The sequence below is a fragment of the Anser anser genome, assembly GCF_964211835.1.
Source record: "Anser anser genome assembly, chromosome: 7".
Lineage (NCBI taxonomy): Eukaryota > Metazoa > Chordata > Aves > Anseriformes > Anatidae > Anser > Anser anser.
In genome coordinates this window covers 20804046-20823075 of record NC_139727.1, presented here as the reverse complement: position 1 = coordinate 20823075, position 19030 = coordinate 20804046, and the positions used below count along the sequence as shown (strand labels likewise).

The window sequence follows — 19030 nt, the reverse complement described above, 5'->3', positions numbered from 1 at the left end:
CTTACAAGATCACTGACAAATACTGTGATGTTTCATTCCAGCCCCTGGACAATTCTCAGAGCGCCTGGATTTACTTGTTTAAATTTCTCAGGTTCCATAGAGATACAGATAGTATTTCTTCCTCAAGACATGTTGGGTTCTTTCAGGAGCTGGTAGTGCAGGGTGATTGTGGCAGGGGTATAAAACTGCTTAGAGTGAATTGTTAGCACAGTTGCAGACATGGGTATTGTCTGTGCAATTTTTGCTGGCAGACTAGAATTTGCAAAGTCCGCTCAAACTTGCATGTGTGAACAAGAACAATGCAGCTTGTGGATGTTAAGGGTGTTGCTGAGTCCCTGTTTGTCAGTCCAGCTGAGGAACATAAGTGTCTTTGCTTGGGCCAAGCACCACAGTAGCCACAGTTACACCTTTTCTAGCCAACTTGCACTGTGGGCAGAGCTGATGATGGTTTGCAAAAGCTGGGCAGACATACCCATAGTCTGTGTGGAATTCCAAGCTGGGATCTGAAGTCTGCAGACTACCTCCATATCCAGAGGGATGTTGAGTGAGTACCAGCCAGTTCTTGAACAAAATAAACGAACAAATTGCATGTCTCTGCAGGCACTCAGCAGACTACCACCCATACCTGATTGAGCCAATGGGTCAGCTTTGCCCTAACATACTATGAAAGAAATAGAGCATAAATCATATGTCATACAACACTGAAAGAAAATAACTCAGCTTAAAACAAAACAAAAATTGATTTGAAATTTATGCCTTGTGACAAGTTGCAGTGGTAACTTCTAACTTCTCAGAGAAAATAAACCTGCAAGCAGCTCAGAGAGGGTAAGTCATTGATCATGTCCAAGAGAGAACGTCAAGAAGATATGAAGAGCAATTACTTCTTGTCCAACCCTTCATGTATATCTCAAGGGAAAGCTCTAAGGTTGTGCTTCATTACTTATCTTCATTTTGGTAACAAGTTGTTTATATGACTGAAGCATACATATTCTGTACATGGTTAAAGTATTAGTTGTGATGTGTTTGACTTATGCTCACGTTGTGCCTTTCTACCTGATGGCAAATATTAGTGGAAAGACAATACTTAGTGAAATGTAGCTGCCCACGGCCAGGACGTGAGAATTCATGTCCCTCCCATTGTGAAGACTATTTACAGTTTTTTTGTTTGTTTGTTTTTATGATTGTAGGAGAGAACACCTCTCTTTCCTCTCAAGCGCGTAATTTAACAGCCAGATTAGAAGCTATTATACTGTGTCCAAGCGTGGAGCAACAAAGGAATGCTCTACTTTCTTCATAGTGAATCCACAAACAGAAACCAGAAAATGAAATCTCTGTGTACTATCCTTCTGTCCAAAAGTGTTACCTGAGGAATGTGAGGGAAAAGTATGACTTGTTCTGGTTTCCTCCTGACAGAGATGGATGAATGTTCTCTGCCGGATAACGGCGGGTGTGAGCAGCACTGTGAGAACACACTGGGCAGCTACAAATGCACCTGCGAGCCTGGCTATGAGTTGACAGCTGATAAAAAGAGCTGTGAAGGTGGGTGATGTAGAGATAGAGGCATCTCTCCGTAGGGTGGGTACTACAGCTAACAAAGGAATTGAACAAGCTTGGAGATGATTCTCCTTTTCCCTTCATCTTCTCTGGTTCTGTTTATCTCCCCCCCCCCCCAATCAACTCCCCCCAAAATTATTTTGTTAACATCAAGTTTAGGGTGAAAAACTGAAAATAGAGTGATTGTCTACTGCTAAATCCCTCTAAAAACTGTTGTCCTTCTTGGTCAGAGCAGATCTCCCATGATATACCATATAGGATAGGGGGAACATTGGAAGCTGACAGCTAAAGCTCCTGGTTTGGCTTCCTTAGGCTGGATGCCTAATATTATCCTGCCTCCTCAGCACAGAGCATGTCTTTGTTACGGAGTGGACAGCAGCACGTGCAGATCTGTGGAAAGGACGGTGGGACTCCCCTTTCTGTCACTGCTACCTGCTCTCGTGCAGAACACAGATGGTCTGTGTGGGCAGATAGCCTAGCATTGCTGACTCTGATGGAGGGGAATGTAAATGCAACCTCACTGTCCCCCAGATGAAGTGGTTGTTCTACCTCTGCTAAAACTAGTGAGGTGCTAAGAGTAATAAGCAAATGAGCTGGAAAGTTTTGGTGAAAATCCAAATGCTTTGTGCAATTTTTGTTTTGTTAGGTTCTACAACACTTGATTTTATATTACTCTTTGCTCTATCAAGTCCATAAAACAATTGCTGCACTTTTTTGCATTGAAGCTGCTCCCTTGTGTTAGTTCTCTTAATGCAAAATTATGCCAGGAACAAGGCACAGAAGGTTTTAACCTTGTGGATTTTGAAGATCTAGCCATATCTCATTACTCCAAAGAAACAGCATGGAAAAAATGCTTTGTTGCAAGTAGAATTTTGCATTAAAAGAGCAAACCGAGGTCAATTTCTTAAAGGTAAAAACCATTCCCTCTCTCAAGAGGGTGAAACTGAGATGTCCTGAATTTTTAAAGGAAATGAGAGAGTAAAGCTAAGTCTCTGATTTTACCTTCAATTTTCCCTGGTGAAAATGCAGCCTACTTGAAATAAGCCACCAACAGGCTTCTTGGTGTGTCTTGACAGGAGTGTCTTCCCGAGGAGATTCCATTGCCCTCTAATTAATCCTTACTGTTAAACTTAATAAGGTTTGTCAGACTGAGTGTGGGTGAATTTACCAAGCTGACCATTACAACTGTATTGTGCATGTTAAATCAACTGATCCATAGTAAGCCCAAGGCTGTAGAGTAAAATTTAGTTCAATCTTACACAGTTTTAGGTGACTCATAGGGCCGCTGCCTGGCTGTGTGTGTTTCACTGGTGGTTTGTAGCAGGTAATGTTTCTGCCTTCTCTGCAACTCCTAACGTTTTTCAACCTGTTCTGCAGGCTGGGATTTGAAATGTGCCACCAGTCAGGGTCTGACTCATTTCCCAGCTAACAGTATGGCCCACTCTGTGTCTGAATAGAACTAAGCAAACCTTGTGTTCATTTATTGCCTCTCCAGCTGCCTGTGGGGGCTTCATCACCAAGCTCAACGGGACCATTACTAGCCCTGGATGGCCCAAGGAATATCCTACTAACAAAAACTGCGTCTGGCAGGTGGTAGCTCCAGCTCAATACCGGATCTCTCTGCAGTTTGAAGTGTTTGATCTGGAAGGGAATGACGTACGTAACCAATCCCTGCATCTCAGAACTGTGACTATTGGCTAACTTGGAACTGGGTAAATCCTTTGGGTACAAGCAAGAGGAGTCTGACTTGCTGGTGGAGCTTCTGGTTGTTTCCCGACCCTTGCTATAATAAGCCAGTAACAGTGATTGTTCTCCTTGAAGTCTGAATCTTCTTTCTCTAGGGAGTGGAGAATTAAAGTTGTTCTGTTATAGATGGGCTTCTTTTCTCAGCCAGTTTTGCAAAATCGTAGGTGTTCTCCATCCTTAATAGGTGTCCCATCCCACCCTTCCTTAGGCTGCCTTTGTAGGAAAATAATTGGAAATGAACAAAGAAGTAGCGTTCCTCAAGGGTAAAGAAAATAACCATAGAATCTGTTCTCTGCCCTGCCAAGGAAAGAATGGATTCAGAACAAAACTTTCAGGTTTCATTTCCTCCACTGTAAATGGTTCTTCTTTAATTCAGGAGGCTGCTGAAGTTCATTCAATGCCACTAGGCTCTTGAATAAGGTGGGATTAATTATTTTAGCTAAATTAAATGGAAACCCTACTATTCTAATAAACAGACCCCAGCTGTAAGACTGGGGCAACAAGGGAATGGGGTAAGAACACTGACAAAAGAGATTTTGGGGAAATTAGGAGTGTGTATGAGTATATGGCTATTTTCTTTCCCTGTCAGTCAAGCCTCTGTCCCCTCTCTGAAATGCTCTATTCTGAGTCGACTGCCTTCTGTCTTGGCAGGTGTGTAAATATGACTATGTCGAGGTTCGTAGTGGGTTGGCTTCTGACTCCAAGCTGCATGGCAGATTCTGTGGCTCAGAGAAGCCCGAAGTAATCACATCACATAGCAACAACGTGAGACTGGAATTCAAATCAGACAACACAGTATCCAAGAAAGGATTCAAAGTCCACTTCTTCTCTGGTATGTGTCTTGTCTCCTCTGACTGAACCTCTCATTTTTTCGTAAATTATCTTAAACCTCCTGACATAGTTGCATCTAAAAAGTATAGTTGCGTTGTGCTGTGTCATCCTTCATCTTGGTTTCTCCGTGCAGTGTATGGTCCAATTTCACAATGTGATGTCAGCAAGGTGCATGAATTTCATCAATGCCTCTTGTCCCTCCACAGTGGAAAGAATGGGGAACCTGATCCTAGAAATTCTCTCTGCCCCTGGTGTCATTAAGAATAGCTCTTTTTCTCTGAAACTAGGGGAGTTAGAAAATTTCTAGACACCTTCTATGCAGCAATCCTTTCCATCGGTGCTGTGCATACTAGTGGAAGTTCTGACTCCTCCATACCTCTTGGTTTCAGTGATGCACCTTGTTGGCAGGGAGCTCTCATGGTTAACTGTGCATTGTATGAAAATTGACGTTCAGTTCCATGCTGTCTTTTCAGCAGAGGCTGAAGAGTGTTAATATTTTTGAGGAGGATGATCAAGTAAAATGAGCTTGAGCTAAGACAGTGGCACAGTAGAATCAGGGCAAGGGGCTTTGCTTATTAAATCTAACAAGAAGAAGGAAAGGTGAAGTGGAGTGTGTTTTATCTAGAAATGTGTTTGTTAATGAGGAGTCAGATGAGGTTAATGAGGTCCAGGATCCAGGGAATCAGCTTGTCAAGGGAACTCTATAGTGGGAGGGCACTAAAAACAAGTGTCTTTCACTATGCTTTCTGGATCCTTTCATCGCCTTTACTGTAACTCTGATTTTTTCAGAGCCAACCCCCTTGGATTTGTTTATGAGAAAGGTGGGACAGAAGTATCTTTATTTTCCCTTTTCTCTGAACTATGCATGGGCTGCTGTCCCGTCAGGGTGAGAAACAGTCTCTCTGTGGCCTCAGCATAGAACTGAATATACAGCAATGAACATCTGGGGCGTATTTCAGCTTCAGATAGCAGCTCGTACCTTAGATCCTCTTCTCTATCTGCTTGTGCTCTTGAACAGAGCAGCTTAAAGATGGAGGCTCATCAGAGCATTTAGAAACTTGAAAATATAGAGATTGACCAGCAGATTTTTGCATACGCTAGTGAGTTTGCATGATTATTTTCCTGGTCCCTATTCTAAAAGAAAGAGGCATTGCTATAGGTTTCTTTTAGATAAGGAATTTTTAATCATTCAAAACCTGCATTATATAATAAAACATTTTTGTGGTACATCTTATGGAATGAAAAATGGTTGAAGAAAACTGTGTCTGGGCTAATAAGATGACTGGACAAATCCATCAACAGAGGTTGGAGGTTTGTGTTTGTATTCACCAGTCTGGATATGGGATTCACAACTGGTGACAGTGGTCATCTGTTTCTCGCTGGTAACTCTGTATTTGTTGGTTTGATCTTGCCCAGACAAGGATGAATGCTCCAAAGACAATGGTGGTTGCCAGCATGAATGTATCAACACTTTTGGAAGCTATGTATGCCAGTGCAGAAATGGCTTTATGCTGCATGAAAATGGCCACGATTGTAAAGAAGGTAAGTCCCTGCTCTCTGCATTCAGGAAAGGTGAGCTACCACAAACACTATCTGAACCAGAATGCTTCCTGCCCTATATTGGAAGCTAGTTTGTGCAGCCAAGTGCCGTACCAGTCTGGGGCACTGAAAAAGCCCCTTCTAGCTGAAAAACTAGTTAGGGAAAGGAAAGTCAGGGCTTGTTTTCAGCAGGATCCATTTCTCAGTCAACACAGTGGCAGGGTTGGAGACCTTGTCACTGGGAGCAGGGTAGATGAGACGGAGGAGCAGGAGAATACATTTGGGAGTGAGGGTACAGGTGAGGTTAATGGGGCTCAGGGGAATAAGATGGTCTCTTTCACCAGCTGATCAGTTATCTCAGCCAGCTAGTCTGGCTGCAGCAGGGGATGCCAAACATACAGGCCTTTCTGGGGACAAACCCACCAGAATTATGCAGTAATTCTGAAAGACTTTTTCCAGTGACTGAAGCCTTCCCTAGTTCTGCCATGCTTAGGGTCTTGGTGGACAGAAAGGAACATGTAGGATGTTTCAGTAATGCAGTGCCTGTATGAGACCTACCTTGATGCCTCTGTCTTATGATCTCTCTCCTTCTCAAGCTGGTTGTGAGCATAAGCTGAGCAGTGCAGAGGGAATGATGAGCAGTCCAAACTGGCCTGACAAGTACCCAAGCCGGAAGGAGTGCACCTGGAATATCTCTGCAACATCTGGCCACCGAGTGAAAGTAGTGAGTGATCAGTGAATGGGAGTGCAAGGGGAGAAACATTCTCAGATTTGTAAGTGTCTTTTCCATTTTCCTTATTCTTACTGTAGACCTTCAATGAGTTTGAGATCGAACAGCACCAAGAATGCGCCTATGACCACTTGGAAATGTATGATGGGCCCAACAGCAAGTCACCTATCCTTGGTCGCTTCTGTGGCAGCAAGAAACCAGACCCTGTGGTAGCTTCTACTAACAAGATGTTCCTTAGGTTTTACTCTGATGCTTCTGTGCAAAGAAAAGGTTTCCAGGCAAAACACAGCACAGGTAAGCTGATTCCCTGCCAATATCCCAGTGTGATGAGATGTCATCAGATCTCACTGTTTTGTTTACCGGGCAAGATCAGACACACTTTTCTGCAAAAGGAGCTTAGCCTGAGTTTTATTTGGTTGTAAATTGTGCTAACCAGCTCTCAGACCATTGTTGACATCATACCATAGATACTAGCTGAGAGTTCTACTGACATCAGGTGTTCCTACTCATCTTCACTTGTTTAAATTGAAGATGGTTGAGCAGCTGCCACATCTGTTCCTCATCAATCCTCAGAAAATGAGGTGACACAGCTTAGCTTAGCAAGAGATGCCTCTCAGGTATATTGACCCACACACAGAATGAACTTATACTAGATTGGCTATGATGGAAGCAGAGATGTGCTGTGAACAGACACAGAAAGCTTAATCTTCTATTTGTGGCAGCCCAGAGGTGGGCGTGTTGTATCAAGATTCACTTTTCTGCAACCTTTGCCACTAAATGAACGAAGTAGACTGGGCAGCAGTGCATGTGAGAGAAGGCATCTTCCTCATTGGCGGCAGAGAAACCAAAAGGATCAGGCTTCTCTACACTGTGTGTGTCATTGGATTCATGGATAACTGAAGAATTCACTGTTTTGTCTTAGTTAGGTGCAGTGGTTAGTTACCTTCCCTGTTGTACATATGCTGGAGGTTTTCTTTTCCCACAGATGGCCCAAAAGTGGGATGGCAAGTCTTTGTTGTGAGGTAGGGCCTTTGAGGAGACTGTTTTGTGCCCTTTCTTCCTTCAGTGTGTGGTGGGCTCTTAAAGGCTGAAGTACAAACTAAGGAGCTGTATTCCCATGCTCAGTTTGGGGACAACAACTATCCAGGTCAAGCCAACTGTGACTGGGTGATTGTAGCTGAAGATGGTTATGGGGTGGAGCTGATATTCCAGACATTTGAGATCGAGGAAGAAGCTGACTGTGGGTACGACTACATGGAGATCTATGATGGTTACGACAGCACTGCACCCCGCCTGGGACGCTTCTGTGGTTCAGGGGTAAGCCATAGTGATGGGGAATTCACAGTGGTGGCTGGAGGTGGGAAAGAAGGGAATTCATATCCTCTTTCGGAGAGGGTCAGCAGTCACAAATTGATGATGAGAATGCCTTGTATGTCTGTGTTTTGCTTCTTCCCCTCTTGCTAAAGATTACAGTCATTTTATCTGATATACAGAGTTGGTCTGAAATCCTTTCCAACTGGCTTTCCCTTGTTAACCCAGGGCCGTGCAATCAGCATGGGACTGCTGCACTGCTGTGCCCTAGCCTTGCACCAAAAGCATTGTGTGAATGTAAGAAACCACTTCCAAAGGCTGGTTTAATCCTCAGTTACTTCCTGCCTGAAAGCAAGTTACATTGCAGTCGTGCTCTGGAGAGAGTGAAAGGTGGAGCTGTTTGACTACAGGATGGTGTGCTGTCTCCCAAATTGTTATCTGTGTCCCGCTTTAACAGAAGTGACTCCGTTATTTTGAGTGACAGTGTGTGGTATTTAAAACCAGAGGTTCCATGTTTGGTTTCTCCAGGACTTCAGCAATGAAACAGAGAATGTGCTTATTGAATTTAAAGAGAAATGATCAGGCAGCCCGTGTGTCACAATAGTCTATGCAAACCTGGGAAATGGTCTGGAAAACAAACAAAGGCATAGCAGATTGGTGCAAAGAAGTTCAGGACAGTGGGGCAGTAATCACCTACCTGCATACTGTCAAACAGAGTGGTGGGGAAAGTATCAGTACTGCAGAGAAGCACAGGGAGCTTATAGCAGGTCACAGCAGCGAGGGAAATCACCAGTTTTGCTGGTAAGATATATGGCTAAGTTATTTTGCTGCTAATCGACCCTGGAAGGGCCTCAGCTGCCAACAGGGTCCACTTTGCATTGTGTCATTTCCTGAAAACATTAGGACAAATTAGAGCATACTCAGAAGACTGGACCAAAAATGTCAAGGGACTGGCATCAGTCTTCAAATGGTAAAAGGCAAGCGTGCAAAGAGCAAGGGAATATGCTCAGGAAAGCAGGGCAGGACAGGAGGTACTGAGCACTCAGTATTTGTGTTTCCTGTCCAGTCTGTCTTCACTGTGAGCTTGAAATCTGGCATCGTAATGCAGACAGTTATTTAGCGTGCAAACTTGACCAATCTGTGTTCTTTTTTTTTCTCTTTTCTTTTTTCCTTTTCTGCAGCCTCTGGAAGAAATCTACTCTGCAGGGGATTCCATCATGATTCGGTTTCACACAGATGACACCATTAACAAGAAAGGCTTTCACGCCCGATACATAAGTACCAAATTTCAGGATGCACTGCATATGAGAAAGTAATTTGACTGCTGCTTACAGACATTCCCCATCTGAAGACTGAGACATTTAACTGTGATCTTTGTCTTTTTTTTAAGCTTCTGTGCACCTGGCCTAAAGCAGTGTACAGCATTTTCTGTAACTAAAACTAAATCCAGTCACAAAGGTTTGCCTCTGAAATCATTAGCTTGACCCTCTCATGTTAACATACCCAGGACCAAAAATTGTCTTCTAACCATACCTGTCAGGGCATAATCATTGTGTTTTGCACAGCTTCCCGTGGGGTTGAGTGAAGACTGAGCTTGAGTTGAGAGAAGTCTTGGTCTCTTGAATATCCTGACTCTAGGTGACATTTCCTAAGCATCCTGTACATGAGCTGTCTGAATGCATTTTCTGGAGCAGATGGTGTGGACAGCCACCCGGTAGGATTTTCTCAAAGGACCTTGGGGATCGCCCCCTCTCCCCTACAAAATACTCTGTGCAATAAGTGAACAACCAGATGGCCAGGACTCCAAATTCCATGGCTCCTTCTATCCCATCTATTTATTGTCTTGGTTATCGTGGCTTGAGAGGTAGGAAAGGGTACAGGGAGGGTCTCTTTAGGGCTGCTAGCTACTTAGACCACAATAAACAAGAAGTGCCCGGTGCCTGATCTGCAGTAATTGTCACAGTATGTGTTGAATGGAAGTACTTCAGTGCAGTGACCAAAGGAAAGGCTGCGGCTGACAGGGAAGTGCTTCGGTAGGAGGCAGGGCATGTGATGTTGGCAAAGCTTAGAAACTGGAATGCTGGCAGCCTGCTCCCGTTACACTGCCAGGCAAGACAGGTCAGAGGGCTGTGGCAGCAGTCCAGGCCTTATCTTAAATAAGAAGTCTCTCCTCACTCCACCCGTGTTTGCTTTCTCAGTCTTCTTTATGCTGCTTCCATTCCACGCTCCTGTTGTTCCTTAGTACCCCTTTTTTGTGAGCCCTTCCTTTTCATAGCTGTCTGAGCTGCTCTCCCCAGAGCTCCCCACAGCTACCTAGGGGTGCTCTGCGACATCAGGTAGCCAGAGCATCTCACAGAAGGACACGCTGCGTCAGAATTGGACAGAATATCTTAGCGTAGCGTCACTGGTTGTTCCTGAGGCAGAGGAACACAGGCCGTGCTGCAGGTCAGTTCTGGTGAACTCTGGGAACCTGTCAAATATGTGCATGCTGCAGGCACAGGATGAGGAATGGAAGAGCTCTGCTGATTTCTGCTGCTTCTCCATTCTTTGCTAGCCCATGACCCGGTCTATTAGTTTCACAGCAGTCCTATAGCCCGGGCATGCGTGCGGGATGATGAATTAAGCACTTTGAGCTATAAGTCTGAGATGTGCTCTGTGTTGCAGTTAATTATATACGTGGAAGTTACTGCACCATGGACTTGCATAATTAACAGATAGCTTGGCACTTCTTTGGGAAAAAGTAGGGAAAAATGCGCTTTGTGGGGAAGCACCGTAATTGAACTGTTATGGGAGGAAAAAAAAAGATTTTATTCTGAATATTTCATTAAGGCACTCATGGGCAATTATGAGCTAAAAGCTGAGGTATGTTAGCTTTAATGAAAGTATTTATAATCCAAGGATTACTATGTTTACATAACCAATGTACTGTCAGGCTCTGGGGTGACACCTTCTGCTTGGGTGTATGACTGTGAAGTGGGGGGCCAGCGCCACTGTCAGGCACAAATGATATTTCTGGAGATGAGGCCATTTCCAGATGGATAATAAAATTGACCCAGCCCTCTCCAGAAGTCCTTGAACAGAATATGGTCCAAGTATTGTGAATACTATGGGAAGCAAATGCATGAAAATATTTTCTTGCTTAGAACAAGAAAAATAAAATAATTTATACACACACACAATTATATGTATATAAAATGTGCATGTAGAAGACCAGTAGTCAAAGCCTTAATTGTCATGTGAACAATACTGAACAATTGACTATAGCTTTACTGCAGGCTGCATAAAACCATGTTATTTCTGTTTGTTTTTCTAGCTCTATTTTGTTTCTGTTTTCCGTTTTTGTGGCCTTTTTACAGGCAAGGCCTTTTGTCTCAAGCTGTTTGTCCATACAGGTCTGGGAAAGTGAGGTCTGCTAGCTGGGGTCTCTTCCTTGCCCCCATTCAAGCAAAAGTGCAGTGACTCAGGTCTGGAAATAAATGCCTGACGCCAGTCCCTGTGAAGCAGAAGGAAAGTTTCAAGTGGCAAGCAGCAGTTCAGATTTCCTGGCTCTCTAATGGGAGTAATGACTCTGGAGAGAAGTTACTGTAAGAGCTTCCTCTGTACTTTAACATCTGTGTTCTCTGTTCCAATATTTTTTTTTATCTTTCTCAGACTGTATTCAGTGCTCTGGTTCATTGCAGATGCTTGCAATATGGTTCGATGGATCTACTGCACTTGTTACCATTCAAGCAGGTGTCTCTTGTGACAGTATACTCACAACTGTTGTACTGTACGTTTCAACCAATGATCTGCGTGGAATATTTCTGCTGTACTGACTGGGCTTAACAGTCAATAATCCTAAATGTGTGAAAGTTTCTTAAGAAAAAAAAATGTGAGATCCTCTAAAGGTGTATATACATATTCTGGTCTTTGTGTGATTTTACGTTTCACTAACTAAAATATTTTTTTTTAGAGGGGAAGGAGAGGGAGGGTGTGGAGGGCAATCAAAATGTACATGTGCAGAATGAGTCTCTGCATTCATTAAAGACTGGATTCAGTTGCATGTTATGTTGTATGCATGCATTTACCACTTCGTCAAGGGGAGGAAATTTCTTAATACATTTCTGTTTCTGCTGACTGTTGTTTGTGTCTGCTGCTAATAGCGGGTGGGATTTACTGTCTGCAGAAAGTAACTTTCACCTGAGCCTTAGCTTTGTCTTGGTTTTTGGAATCAGAAGGACACTTAGGCAGTGACACTTGGTCAGCCAAAAGCTACATCATTGTCTTGTGTTCTGTGCTGATCCTTTAGTGATCTGGGATGTAGATCTACAGTTATAAACATGGATCTGGAAATTATTCCATAAGTAGACTTCAAAAGAGAAAGCTCATATAGTGCTGTACAGGGTAGAGCCTTCAGCAGCAGGTCCCAAAGTCTCTGGGACATGAAACTCCTGTGTAAAGGACAGCAGGGTGAACACAAGGCAGATGTTCCTTACTGCAGCCTTGTAGTCTGCACTCCTACTGTAGCAGCAAAATGTTCAGTAGCCAAGCAGCACCTAAAATGCTTTTTTTCCTCTTTTTGTCCTCTGCTTGATGCGTATCATGCTTCCTTAAGGATCATGTGTGTGTTATTCCCCCAACACATGCCCAGTTCATGCATGTCCCACCACCCAGTATGCTTCCTGTGGTGTGCGTCACGGCCACTCAAAACTTCATAGTGACTGAATTTCCTCCCAGATGCTCCCAAAGGCAGAGCAGCAACAGAAATGCAGTAAGGAACAAGCATCCCTGTGCAGCCTCCTGCACCAGAGTGTTGTTGCACAGTATGACTCTGGAATGAGACTGGATGCTGACAGTCAAATCACTTGATTTCCAGACATGATTTCCAAAATGAGGGCTAGGAAGCCTCCAGACACATAGAGAGTTATGGACTAAAGTGATGTTGAAACATTGGAAACGATGCAGACCAAGGGAAGCCAGGGGGAAATAGGAGGTAAAATAGCAGATGGAATATGAACCGATGTCACAGAAACACTGATATCTGCAGTTGCAGCAAGATATGTTCTCACTGTGTGCATGATCTATCTGTTGTACGTGTAGAGATCTTTCACGGGCGTATATATATTCCCTGTGGTCCAAATAGTATTTTCCTTTAATTTCTCTTTCCACTTTGATTGCCGGCCACCAGTGCCATGGGAAATGGCCAAGCCTCATTTCGAGAGACAGGACTTAATTTTCCAGAAAGTGCCCAAGGACCGTCCAGTCACCATGTGTGAGATGCTGAAGGGAATATCTGTTGTCTGCCAGGAGATTCTTCATCCTTTAAAAACATGAATTCAGTGGTACACCACAGTCGAGACAGAGGAGGATGTCTACAGCAGACAGGCCCGTTGGTCTCAGCATCAGGCATGAAACAAGCTGTCAGAAATCCTCCACTTTGTCCTGGCATTCCCAGTAAACGTGCTCTGTCAGACAAGGTGTTAGCCTTAGAAAATAAAAGTAGGATTCCCCTCAGGCTGGGCTCTGGTACATATTAAACACATCATCTGAGCCAGGAGCAATTTTGCTTGCCATGAGGCAGATAAAAAAGAGGTGGAGTCCTCAGTGCCCTGAAGCTCAGCTTTCCCTGTGCTGGCCAGACTCTGCCCCTGGCAGAGGAGCTGCTTTACCAGGTGTGCTGGGATCCAACCAGGTTACTTGACTCACCCTGACAGAAATGCCATTGTCTCTTCCTCTTTACAGGTCTGCAGTTTGTTTTTTAACAGGAAGAGAAACTTATCTTAAAAGGAGTGCTAACCTGGAGTCGGATGGTCAGCTGTTACCGCGTGCAGGGATTTCTCGGGGAGGAGAGCGAAATGGTGAGTGGGAGCCGTGCTGTCTCTCTTGGTTGGTGGATGAACTCAGGGGAGAGGTCAGAGGGCAAGAGAGGTGAGGCCATGGGAGCACTCAGGTGTTTGATGAAGCGCTCCCTGGGAGCATTCAGCCCTCCTGTTCTCTGTCCCAACCAAGTCAGTCAAGCTGACCTTTCTGCTATCTCTGCATTTTCCTGTTGTGCAACCAATGCTTTCTGACACCTGACTGGGTTTTAGTGTCTATCCCAGCTTTTCTGTCCTGGAGGTATCACCTGGTTGTAGGGCAGTTGGAGCAAAGTGGAAGCATGGTTGCATTGTTTTCTTTTTTAAGCTAAACTGCAGTTATAAAGCTTTCTCTTGCTCAGGATGTGCCCTCGGCAGACAGTAGCTACTGTAGTTAGTGCTGCAGGGAAATCTACCCAACTCACATCAGGTCACTGATGCTCAGAGCCCTCTAAACATCACGCTAGAGTAATCCAGGCAACATGTGAACAAAAGTAGGAGCACTGCAGTCTGCAACCACTATGTTGAATTATGCTCACTTTAAGTTTTGAAATTTCAGAGCAGGCTGATCAGGATTTTCAGCTGGGATGGCTAGAAGTGAATACATTGGAAGTCAATAGTAATTTACATGTAAAAATCCTTGGCTCTCACAATGTGGCTAGCATACAAATTTCCATATTTTTCAATTTTTGCAAATGACTTGAGACAATTGCTTTAAGCTACTGTACACTTGAGAGAAACAGGCTAGTTCTGTGTCTTGCTCCAGTGCAGAACCAGGCTTGTCCTTTAAATAAGGGCTTACTTTATACTTTTTGTTCTCTACTGTTAAGGAACTAAGTCTTTACCCCTGGTCTGAAACTATGATTAAATAAACTAGGAAAAGCATTTCTACTCAAATCAAGGGCTACCAATCAGGTTATTGCAAGTAACAAATAGACCTGTTGCTATCTGGCAACTTAATTTTGTCAAAAATCAGTTGTACACACAGATATAGTTTCACAAATACCTTGAGCACAGAGAGGTGAACAGAGTTAAACAACACATTTTATGTGGCTCCTTCTCTTCAGGCTTTCATTTAACCTGCATATGCACAGTCCTGGAAATAATCATGAAGTCCATTACGTCTTTAACCGAGAAGAAGGAAATAAAATAAATTTACAGCTTCAGAGCAGAGAGAGAGAGATAAATATCCAAGCTCAAACATTAACAGGTCAGCCGTTCAGAAAGGTATGTTTCAGTGAGGAAGTTCAAAGAATGCACAACAGAAAATTCAGGTGAGAACATCTCTGCTGTATTTCATTCCCGGCTGGCAGCCTGGGTGCAGCAATACCTGTGCCTCTGGGGAGTTAGGAAGAAATCAATCCTTTTCACTTGGTGACTGGTTGTTAACTGTGTCTGCTCGGATGCATTTCCCAACATCTGCAGTCCCTAAGCTAAGCCATTGAAAGGTTATACTTCCAATTCAGTGTCCACGGCCTGCCTGTAAAGGCCACGGTTCCGAACATGTCTCCAGCTGTAGTCTGTAGTGGGAGGATAAATTCTGGACCTTTCAATGAGCTTTATGATCCTTCACGCCCAGTGGTGTGTCCAGCTCCCAGACCACAGGACTTAGACTGGGCTGAAACTGAAGAGTCACATCTCTCTCAGTGTGCTTTGACCTCCCTGATCTGAAATAACCATGCCCTACTCAGTGCATGGCAGCAGAACTTCCTGCAGACAGAAAAAGGGCAGCTTTCTGCCAGCTCCCTCCCTACTGGCTTTTGGTGGATGCAAAGTGAAGCTCCCTTTCAGTCTTCTCTGTCACCTTCCACATCAGTTCCAAGGGAGATCTCAGCAGCTTTTGCTCTTTCGCTCCATTTTATTTAATTCCTACATGTTTCTGGTGCTGAGCAAGGTTCAGTAATAACACTGAACCTAAGTGTCTTAACAGAGCTGCTTCCTGTGGATGCCCCTGGATTAAAGGAGAGGGGGGAAAAGCTTCTGCACTGCTTGTCCTCATTGCCTGCCTCCAAAGCTAAGCTTCCCTTCCCGGCACTGTCAGTAGCACCAGTCCCTACAGGCGGCCTCAGCTGCCCACAGAGCTCACCATATAATGGACTCTATACTGCTTCCAATGGTATAGTTACACCAGCAAGAGAGATTGAGAGCAGCTTTTGATTTTCTCCAAGCCTCTTTCTGTATTCCTCCTAGAATGGTAGTGTTTGTATCCCAACTGCCCCAGGCAGCAAAACAGCACCAGAGTAAACAGCTATTCTTCTGTCTGTGGAAACAATTTAGTCAGGAAGGAGTTAAAGTCTTTTTTTCAGCTGTCTGTTGAATCAACAAGAGCAGGAATGTGCAGTTGGTCTGGGGCTCAAAGGCTGCAGGTGGAGGTGCTTGCTGTCTTACAAGTTGCCACTTTCCTGTAGCTCCCCAGCCACTGTGGGGACAAACAGCCTTGTCCTCCCTCACTGGGGAGCTAGCTGCCAGGGTGAGCTCATTGCGTGATAATCCCTGACTACTCAGAGACTCTGCATGGTGTAAACAATTTAAGCAAACTGGTTCAAGTTTCTTTGTATTGCTTTCTTAAATAGTATGACATGCTCTTTGTTTTCTCTGGAATAACTATCATACCTTAATATTCAGGTCACGTTGGTATATTCTCATGCCAGCACCTCCAGTCACTTCAGAAATATCCCTGCCCACTCCCACAGATGGTCAGGACACCTGATACTCAATTCTGGTTTTCTCTTTTCTTTTTTTTCTTTTTTTTTCATTTCTCTGCAGACAACAACATTTTCCAAACCCTTTTACGGCACAACAGTAAGTACGCTGCATAGGATGAAGATCTACTTCCTACTCAGCATGGTGGTATATATAGGAGCTGGGGGATACAGTTCTGGAAGAGAAGGAGGTACTCTTATGGGTTGGCGGCTGCTCGGGATCTTCTCTGACATACTGTCCTAACGCTGCTGACATTATATTGTAGCAATAAGGACAGGTGAGATGCTTACAGAACCCAGATTCCTGTATTTGTGCTTGTTTTCTCATTTATTTAGAAATGAACAAATCCAGCGTGCAGTGAGTTTGCAGCATTTTACTGCGTGAGCTGTCAGCTGTAGGTGGTGGGTCAGTCTGGGCAAGAGAATAACAAGCGATGCACTTGCCACCATCACTACGTGATAGGCTTTCTTGTTGTGGGGCCTCAGGTGCCTTTGGAGCTGGGTGGGACATTTTTCAATGGCTAGAAAAATCCAGAGGGTTTTGTTTCGGGGTATGCCCAGTTTTCAGGGTCCTGCACTACACGCATTGCTTCTGTGAGCCCAGGCAGGGTGTGCAGCACCCTCCACTGATTGATGCTCAAGGGAAGGCCAAGCAGGCAGATGATGTGGCAAGGACAGAGAGCAGCCTGTTGCAAAATCACATCATTTCTTGGGGCTTCCTGCTCCCCTTTTTGCTGCTTTCTCTTCTGAATCCAGCTTTCTCTGGTATATATTTGTGCTTATTTCCTGTGTACGCTTTTTTTCCAGCCTTAATCCCCTTTCTGAGGAAGAACATGTATTCCTTCCAGTCAGAGCTATTGTTGGAAGGGCCAAAGTCCGGGTTCTTGCTTATGACTGGCAAGCACAGGCCACAACCTCAGGGTGCAGCTGAGTTCTCCATGTGTAACCTACCATGTGCTGTTGTTAAGTCTTGCAACTGCTTGCTTAGCCTATATCCATGTTTGCTTTGTATGAAATATGTTTTTGCAATGTTCTTTAACCATCTTATTTCTAGACTTCTGAAACAGCAACAGGAAACACAACTGTCCAAGCAGATTGTTATGGGGTAAGAGTTTGCTTCATTATTTAATGTGTTTGTTTACATGGAGCATTTTCCCTCTAAAATCAAATCTTTGCTTCTTTTGTCCGTTCCCACGTGCAGTGCAGCTGAGCTAGATGCCACCATTGTGGCCCAGGGCTGCAGTTTTGTCTCTCACATTGGCTATCCTTGTTGCATGCTAGCCCCACACTCTGCTACTGAGCACAGAATTAAAGGATCACACTGCATGGATTTGACCTGACTCTCTTTCTTTGTGAGTTAGTACCAGCCCTGGGTGATTGGAGTAGCCGCAGGGATACCCAGCTTCCTGGCCTTGGTCCTTGCAATCATCTTGGCAGTGGTCTGTGTTCTCCAGTGGTCAAACTTCAGCTGGAAGCAGGTAAATACCTTCCATCTCCTGGATGCCTTGCCACTTCCTAGCCTAGTGCTCTACATCAGAGTTCTGATTCAGTACCTTCTGCAGCTCTTAGGATGTTCAAGACCACACCCCTAGGCACTCAAACTGTCACTGCTCTGCTTAGGAGTTACAGGATCATAAAGATAAAAGAGAAATTTAGGTGAAAATACAGGAGAGGCACCACCAAGTGGTCTGTTAACTAGCAGGAAGTAAACAAAAAATCTATCATCATTGTTCTTCAGTGAATTTCTCTTGTTATTTGCTACAGGAAATCATTCATTTAGGAATCCTCTGACTACAAAATAGTGTTATTTAGTTCCCAAAACACTGCCGAATTGTTTCATACTATGTAGTTTGGTCAACTTTTTCCTCTGTTCCAGCCCATGGGGTGGGTTTAAATGCCTACCTCCCCATTGGCGGGGTAGAGTGAGGGGGTTGTGTAGTACCTTGCCTTGTTCCTCTGGGGTGAAAAAGCATTCATGTGTCCACAGAAGAGGAAAGTCAGGAAGCATTGTGGCAGCCGTGCAAGTGAGTGTTTTCCCCTGTATTAAAGGGGAGCAGGTGGATTTAGGATGTTGTAGTGAAGGCGATTCTTGGGCATCAAGGGTTCACATCTACAAGGTAATTCCCATGGGCTGGCATCAAGTGGCCTGCGTGATTGTCCCAGATGAAAAATCATTTTGATGTCCAGCTTAGATTATGTTAGATATTATTCCATGTGGTTATTTATGCCCCAAGAGTTCTGAGCAGTTTGATAACAGAACATTTTTTCCCTGTTCTGTACTTCTTGCACTGCTGGTGAATTGTAGATAGGTGGTGTTTGTCACTCTTTCTGTTCATCTCTTCAGACAAGTGGGTGTCCTGAGATACAGGAAGAACATGAATATGAACGATCCCCTCCCAGACCTCCAGACGTAAGTCATCTGTTAACTGATTCTTACTGTAGCACACAGGCTTCCGAGTGAGTTACTAAACAAAGGACTGACTTTAAGGGTAGCCCTAGACTAATAATAGAGACCTCATGGAAAGCTCTCTCCCCATGCTTGCCTGTGGCTCCTACACTACTGCTGTTTCTAGCTGTACGTCTATCTGATGCAATCTCAGATGAGGGTCCAGCAATAGATTGCCATTGTTTTAGAGTACACAGGTATTACAGCTGCATCCTGCATGGGCAAAAATGGAGGGAGGAATGAACCTGAAATGTGAGCAAATACATTTTCTTCAAAATACTGCCAAACATTTCCAAAGAAAGGCAGGAATTCTCATGCACTGTATTCTCTGTAGCCT

General features: G+C 44.2%; 1 protein-coding gene across 18 annotated transcripts in view; it reads left to right on the top strand.

Moving 5' to 3' along the window:
• The window catches only part of TLL2 (tolloid like 2), a 93241-nt gene that overhangs the window by 73684 nt on the left and 527 nt on the right, over positions 1-19030 (top strand). For 7 of the 18 annotated variants that reach the window (XM_083844921.1, XM_083844922.1, XM_083844911.1 and 4 more), the window contains 13 exons: positions 1414-1539; positions 3050-3210; positions 3952-4132; positions 5548-5673; positions 6267-6394; positions 6481-6694; positions 7467-7717; positions 8893-9023; positions 13433-13548; positions 16312-16347; positions 17055-17352; positions 17609-17725; positions 18592-18657. In XM_083844921.1, the coding sequence (XP_083701047.1) occupies positions 1414-1539; positions 3050-3210; positions 3952-4132; positions 5548-5673; positions 6267-6394; positions 6481-6694; positions 7467-7717; positions 8893-9023; positions 13433-13548; positions 16312-16347; positions 17055-17352; positions 17609-17624 (1784 nt within the window). In that variant the 3' untranslated portion in view covers positions 17625-17725; positions 18592-18657. Of the gene's footprint in view, positions 1-1413; positions 1540-3049; positions 3211-3951; positions 4133-5547; positions 5674-6266; positions 6395-6480; positions 6695-7466; positions 7718-8892; positions 11825-13432; positions 13549-14612; positions 14773-16311; positions 16526-17054; positions 17353-17608; positions 17726-18591; positions 18658-19030 lie in introns of those variants that run through there. The other 11 variants (XM_083844923.1, XM_083844912.1, XM_083844928.1 and 8 more) reach the window with 11 other exon arrangements.